General features: G+C 36.0%; 1 protein-coding gene across 1 annotated transcript in view; it reads left to right on the top strand.

Annotated features, from left to right (window-relative positions):
- LOC107714437 (transmembrane protein 255B-like) overlaps positions 1–6400 on the top strand; it is a 36161-nt gene extending 29761 nt beyond the window's left edge. The window contains exons 7-9 of the mRNA XM_016520270.1: positions 670–829; positions 4235–4372; positions 5705–6400. Of these exons, the coding sequence (XP_016375756.1) occupies positions 670–829; positions 4235–4372; positions 5705–5851 (445 nt within the window). The 3' untranslated portion in view covers positions 5852–6400. The remainder of the gene's footprint in view (positions 1–669; positions 830–4234; positions 4373–5704) is intronic.
- Positions 6401–7475: the final 1075 nt, after the last annotated feature.

Genomic DNA, 7475 nt, shown 5'->3' with positions numbered 1-7475 from the left:
TACTGGCAGTTTTAGTTTATTATTTAGAGTATCATTTCATTAAAGAAATAATTTCATATTTCCATAGCAATAATAATAAAATGAATAAAATAATTTATTAAAGGTATAGTTCACCCACCCAAAAATGACAATTGTGTCATCATTTACTCACCCTCATGGTCCAAAAGAGTATATGTAATAAATTGTATCAAACTAAATATTTCTTGCTGAAGCTACTTGTTGTAATGTCTGTTTGATGCTTTACACAACAATGACTTTAAATGATCTTTTGGGAGTAATTTTTCAGCCAAATTTGATGTGCGATTAATTTGCAATTAATTAGATTAATTAATCGCCACATCATGTAATTAATTAAATAAAAAATTGTAATCGCTTACCAGCCCTAGTTATTATATATGTTATTTGTGCAGCAGCAGTATGTCTCAAATACTCACAGCACCATATCGGCGTATGTATTGGCAGTAGCAAGTTCCTGTAAGTGTAATTGCTTTGCAGCAGCAGCAGCATTGTCATAATAAAATTAATTTCATACCATTTGCACTACAGACAGTGAGTTTTGCACGGCAATGAACCACCTATACTTTCTTGAGAATCTCTAGTATCAATAAGTTATTAATAGCACATAAACATAATAATACCATGACAATGATTTCTTGCTTTCTTTTTCAGTGGTGGATATCTGAACAATTACTATGAGTTTGTTGGTGTGCAGAGCTGTCAGGAGGTCCTCTCTCTGTATGTTCTCCTCTGGGTCCTGACCACACTTAACCTGCTGGCCTTCGTGTGTGGAATCCTGACCACTGCTGTACTGGGCAGTATCAAAGACATGGTGAGGCTCGGAGAAACTCACAGAGAGTTAACAAACAGGATGCAAATAACTAGCAGTCATCAACATTTTAGTCCATTTCTTAACATCTGAATTTTGTAAAAAATTTCATTTTTCATACTAAGTAGTTCAAATCTATTAACATATTTACTGACACATCGCTTGGGACTCACTGATGTAAAAATTATAATTTAACTTTATTTGGAGTACTACTTGTGCAACAATGCACATTTCGTAATATTAAGCCTAAAATGTGTTTTAATGTGACTATTTATGAGATTGTATGATCTTTGAATAATATCAGTCTTTAAATGCAAGACATTTAAAGTGTACCTGAAGTATACTTGCAATAGTTCCACTTTAGCACAATCAAATATACTTGCATCTTTAGTTGGACTTCAGCATTACTTCTGCACAATTAAAGTGCATTAAGTACAAAATTAGTTGTTCCAATTTAGTAGACTTTAAATATATTATCAGTTTAGTATACCAAAAGTACAACTGCAGTGTATTTTTATTAAGTACATTAATATGTTAATGTATTTGTAGTATACTTAGCATGAAATAAATGTATTTCAAATAAATGTAAGTATAATTATTTTTCACTTCTGCACAACTCTAATACTTAGAGATTGTATTTGCAAGTGTACAGGATTTCTTGACAAATTTATACTTTCCAAAATCCAGAAAGATCTACAATGGTTTAATACAGTGTTTTCATCCTATAAAAAATCTAGGTTTGGCCAGTATTGAGTTTAATTTTCATCTATGACTTCCAACAATTATGACAACAAGACAAGTTCCAGGTTTATCAGAAAATTAGACGAGGAAGCAAACAAGAAAAAAGCAGAAATGTTTAGATTTTTTTTTGGTAAGTGCATTCGTTTAAATGTGTGTGGGGTGGTTAACTTCTGGAAGAGGTGTGTCTTCAGCTGCTTTTTAAAAGATGTGATGTTCTCAGCAGTCTGGATGGAGGTTGGCAGCTCATTCCACCAGAGAGGAACAGAGGTTTTGGAAAGTAACTTTTAGCCTCATTATGAAGGAACAACAAGGCGTTGCTCATTCAGTGACCTAAGCTGGAGAAGAGAAAATAAACTTGCAGGAGTGGAGGTAGGGAGGTACTGTTTCAGTGGCTGTCCTGAAAGTCAGCATCAAAACCTTGCATTGAGCCAGTGGAGTGAGATCAGGAGGGGTGTGATGTGGGTCCTCTTTGGCTGATTAAAGACCAGACGTGCTGGATCATCTTAGTCACACTGGTTTAAAGGCCCACCGGTAGATATCTGGCATGCGTTTAACTGAATGTGACATTCTCAGCTATGAAAGAAAGAGAAAGTGTGTGCGATCTCTTGGGAATCTGTGGTGACATTCTTGTTTCTGCTTTTGATGATTGATTAAAGCAGAAAACAGCTGCAAAGATTTGTGTTTTGTTTTCAATAATCCTCCTGTGTTGAAGGACGGGACATTTATTTTCCTGCAGGAAAGTAAATCTTGGCATATATGCAGATGTTTGGCTGACTAAACCAGATTCTGCTCAAGGATGTTTGTGTATTTGTTTTGTCCATGTTGTCCTTGGTACAAACAAGCTTTCTAGTTCCTCCCACAAATAGAAACTCAGAATATAATGCTGTCATTACCATGTTTGACTGATGTGATGTGTGATCTGTGACAAAATATTTTTTAATATTGCACATCTACACTACACATATTTAATGTACTAATTGAAAATTAGGTTATTGTTGTACTAGTGTAGTCAAAACACAAAAATAACAGTACAATTTTCCAATTCACTTGTACCAATTTCTATACCAGCAAAACCTGTTGGAAAATACCCTTTGACTATTTAACTATTTTATTAAATTATTTGACGTTTTGCTAACTTTCTGAGTAAAATAACAATTGGTTGTTCAGGATTATTATATTATTCTAATTTATCAATATTATCAGTCTTATTGCAGTAAGTTATGTTTTGCACACATCCTGAGCACATGACCTTCTGTAACACCCACATCCAGACACTTCCACCCTGGTAATAACTACAGAGATTCCAATCTTTCAGAATCCATACATGAAATGACAGATGACAGATGAACTCCAACTTTGTTTTAAAGGCTACTCTCGTTAGATTAGTGCTGAAGGCACAGATGTTCTTCTGGAAACGCTTCTGAAAAAGAAAGGAAAACGGTTACCTTTATTGGTCCAATTTTTCTCAAAGGTCAAAGTAGCGTTGCTTTGAAGACTATAAGTGGGACAAAATTGGACAGCGTATCACATAAATCACTACAAATCTGTTGGACCACTGGAAAGACTTTTTCAAATCTGTCAGCAAAGTACAATGAAGAGAAACTTCTGGGCTTATTTTTGGCATAATTTATCAACTGGAAAATCCGTGTGAAGACATTGTAAATGTTTGGACATCTTTCTGCTGATTTAGCTAAATATCTCTGACACTTTCAGTGTTGTCTTCATCACTCGGATCTTTACTCTTCGTGACCAGTTAATCCATTTGTGTGTCCAGCTTAAAGTTACTAGTTGACATTGTTTATTCTGTTTTCTCAATAGTCAATACACAACAAACTATGACTCTATAAACACAAAACCACAACTGTAAACAGAAAATTCTTGATATTTTATATGTATATATACACAATGAAGATGATATTGCAGATTCAATATATATACATATTTCTTTGACCAACCCTACATTCATTTCAGTGTCCTAAACCATTGTAACTGTTTCGTTTAAACAGATCTCACTGTGTGTAATTGTGTTCAGTGTATTTGATGGTTTGTGTTTGAATTGAACATTTTTTAACACAGTGTTTAATTTCGTCTTAATAGCTTGAGGTTTGCAGCACTGAGTTGGTGCTTTTGGCTTTGTGCTTATAGTTTTGATTAATGTGGTATTGCTTTCAGGAAATGTGTCTCAGCAATAGGGGGAAACTGTGCCAGTTCAGCCACTGCTAAATGAATTTTTCCCAAGACGAGCATTCGAGTTATATATGGCTTGCTGCAAAAGTCACAATACGGGTTTATGAAAGCTTAAAAGACTGCATAAACTTTCATGTACAAACTTTTATGTTTACATCTGTTATCCTTCATTCAATATTTTTTAAGCTTACTTTTTCAAAATTGAAGACCTGCATGTCACTTAAAGGATCATCAGCTACATGCATGCATATAAATCAAATTAAAAACATGATTCCATTGGCTTTTATGCAAACACACAAAATTGCCCTGTGCAACAGAGATATACCAATAAACAATGGGCCCTTTTCACATTTACGGGATTGGAACGCAGAAGTAAACTATACTTTCTGGGGCAATTGTATAGATAAACTGTTTTGGTAAATATTTTTTGGCATATGGCAGCCAGAGATGAACTTATACTTTTTTTTCCCTTCTTGCCAGAAGAGTGGGGTGGTCGGTCTTGATGGGTCCCAGTTGGGAGGTTCATCTCTATTCTCTTTTGATGGAGCCAGCTGTTCTTCCCCCACCGCACCCCTGCTAATGGACCCAAACTCACACGCAGGACACCAGCTCTACCCGGTCAGTACATCACGCTCACTTACACATGCACACAGATTCCGCTCATGGTCTTTTATGGTATGATTCAGTTGTGGAGACTTGCAGACTTTTTGTGTACCGTAAAATTAGTGTGAGACTCCCTATCAAATCCCCTGAGGATGCGGTGTGTGCTCCCAGAATGATCCCCGTCCAAAATCCCACAGCATTCCCTTATAAAACTGTGCCTAAGTATACTGATCCTTGGGCTTCCCTGCCGAGAACGCCAGCCAGAAGTCCAACCAATCCCAGATCATGGCTCTTCCAGCACTCTCACCCCTGCTGAGTGATCTGAAGTTTCTTTTGGAAGCATCGCCACAAAAGTTCCTCTGGCCAACTTAAACACACATCATTAAGCATCAGATCAGCCATGCTCATCATGAACGCAACAAATAAACTAAGAGAATAGGATTATACAGCCTAATAAATTAAACATATAACAGTCACTGAGAAAATGATTACATTATTACATGATCAGCTCAACACTATTAAAGGGATAGTTCTATTTTACCGATCTCCTTGCTACGTTTCTGTGCATTGATCGTGGTAATATCACTGCTGTCTATGGAGGGTCAGAGAGCTGTCAGATTCCATTAAAAATATCTTAATTTGTTTTCAAAAGATGAACGAAGGTCTTACGGGTTTGGAACGACATGAGGGCGAGTAATTAATGACAGAATTTTCGTTTTTGGGTGAACTATCCCTTTAAAAATAAAGGTTCTGCATCAGTGGTTCCATGAAAAACATTGAACATTCAAGGATCTTTGAAGGTTCTTTAGATTACCAAATTGTTCTTCACACTAGGAATTTAATGGTTCTTTTAGGAACAGTTCACTGAAAGGTTCTTTGAGGAACCAAGCAATTCTTCTATACTATAGCATCGCTGTGAAACCCCATTTTGAAATCTTTATTTCTAAGAATGAATGAGCGGCCCACCTAGGCAACATCTCATTTTGGCTTGAATTCCAATTCTAGAATCCATCATGGCAATCTAAATGAAAGCTTTGATCCTAGATTGTGGACGGGTCACATCAGGGGAAATTGAGGAAATTATAATTTTTTATTCAGTACTGAAAAAGTACTGCTAAAACTACATTTAAATAAAATGCACCATTTAACCCAGTGTTTCTATTGTGTGCTCTATTTACAGCAGACAATGAAGTAGTTCACTAGGTTACAGAACAGAGCTGAAGTAAGACAATAGTTTGCTGGGAAAAGAGCTGATGAAAAACATCTCAGTGTGCAGTCCAAAAATCTTGAAAAAGTGAAGTGCGCAGTTTAAAAGCTAAAAAAAGCTTCTTTTCCTCTTTCCTCCAGAGGGCGTCGCTTTATGTTTCTCCAGCAGCACCTGCTAGTGCATCTCCAGGAGGATCATCAGATCCATCCCACGCACAGCCCAACCCTCCTCCCTTTGCCCCCCTTTACAACCTGCTACCCTACAAGACCTCCAGCTTCTCGGCTTAGAACATCTGAATCCAAACCGAAGACCTTTAGACTGCACTCCCCTTAAACACAACATGAAATCAAAATGGACTGTTTGCTTTCTGAATAAATGTCCGCGGTCTTATTGTGCAAGATTCATCTGAGCACGTTCTCAAGAAAATGGCTTGTTTTCTTAATCTTTCATCAAAATGTCTTTTCGCTTTCTTCACTTTTGTGAAAACAATGGTGAAACAATGTCTTTTCTACTGCAAGCCTGTGTGGATGGGAAAAATAATGCTAACTAATTGTATTTTTCTACTTTTCATGACCCAGTCAAACCCCGCTCTACCTTGTTTTCTGGTGGATATGCCATTTCATTTATAAATATGCCATATTATAGACATTTATTGAAGAAATGCAATGCTATTGCCATTTCATGTTGTCTTTAAAGGTCATATAAGGCTGCCAAGTCTAGTTCTTGCTATGGCTGTACAGTAAATATCACATTATAAACTAAATGGCTAATTAAAAAACAATAACACTAGAGACAAATTACAATCAGTTGTAGACTGTGACTCAGTTTGAACTAACTTCTCCACAGAATAATGTTAATTTTCATCAATCTGAACAGAAAGGAACAGACTTTCAAAATGTAATCTAGATGTTTGTATATGATGTGTGAATATGTTTCTTTAAACATGAATTGTTGTCTCTATGTAAGGTTTTATATGCTTTTATACTTAGAAGCGTTACTTTGATATATTTTTGTTTTGTGCAAGTCTTGTTTTTGTGCAAGCCCTGTTAAAATAATTAGTTGATATTTTATACCAAAGGCAATGTACTTGGCAGTAAAATAAAAACAGCTCTTACTCTCATAAAGCTATATTTTAAGGCTGAAAATAAAATTTCAGGCTGTTTTATCTACACACAGTTTTGCTTCTCACTGACAGTAATACAAACCTAATGATTCAAAATGATACTCTTGTACTGTATTGACATTGAAACGCCACAGTCTATAGTATTTATTTGACCTCAGTGACTTATATAGACGTCTAATCAAATAAGACAAAAGTTAAAAGCTGCAAAAGACTCCAAATAACTGCATTAAGAATATCTTACATTTTGAGAGAGTACAGAGACAGTAAACAAGACACATACGTATTGAGCACAGAACAGTGCAGTGTTCAATTAGAGGTTTCCGAGTCTGACAGCAGGTCAGTGTTCTGCTCATTGTACTCCACAAATGGACCTCATTAGCTGACATCATGCATTTTGAATCATTACCTACTTCAATTACAATGTCGTTTCCATTAATGTCAGGTTTTATACATATTCCATGTGTCCACTAGCCTCTCTAAAAACATATGTAACAGTTATCGGTACAGGACAGATTTCCATTAGACTGGATGTAGCTAGGCCATGTGTTATGAAACCGAATGTTTTGTGTTAAAGCAATCTTCCATGTTCAGAACAAGTGAAGCTTGATGGACATCATCTGTGACAAGCTCTCCGTTAACATAATTTAGTTCCTCAGTTTGTAAAACAAACAAAAATCCCGTTTACAGTGATGCAAGGATTAGATTCAGCATTTTCAAAGTATAGGCACAAGTCTTAAAGGGGTCATATGATGCGATTTCAATTTTTCCTTTCGTTAATATGAGACTAG

This window comes from Sinocyclocheilus rhinocerous, unplaced genomic scaffold, assembly GCF_001515625.1.
Source record: "Sinocyclocheilus rhinocerous isolate Xijiao unplaced genomic scaffold, SAMN03320098_v1.1 scaffold88, whole genome shotgun sequence".
NCBI lineage: Eukaryota > Metazoa > Chordata > Actinopteri > Cypriniformes > Cyprinidae > Sinocyclocheilus > Sinocyclocheilus rhinocerous.
This window is presented reverse-complemented; position numbering and strand designations above follow the sequence as displayed.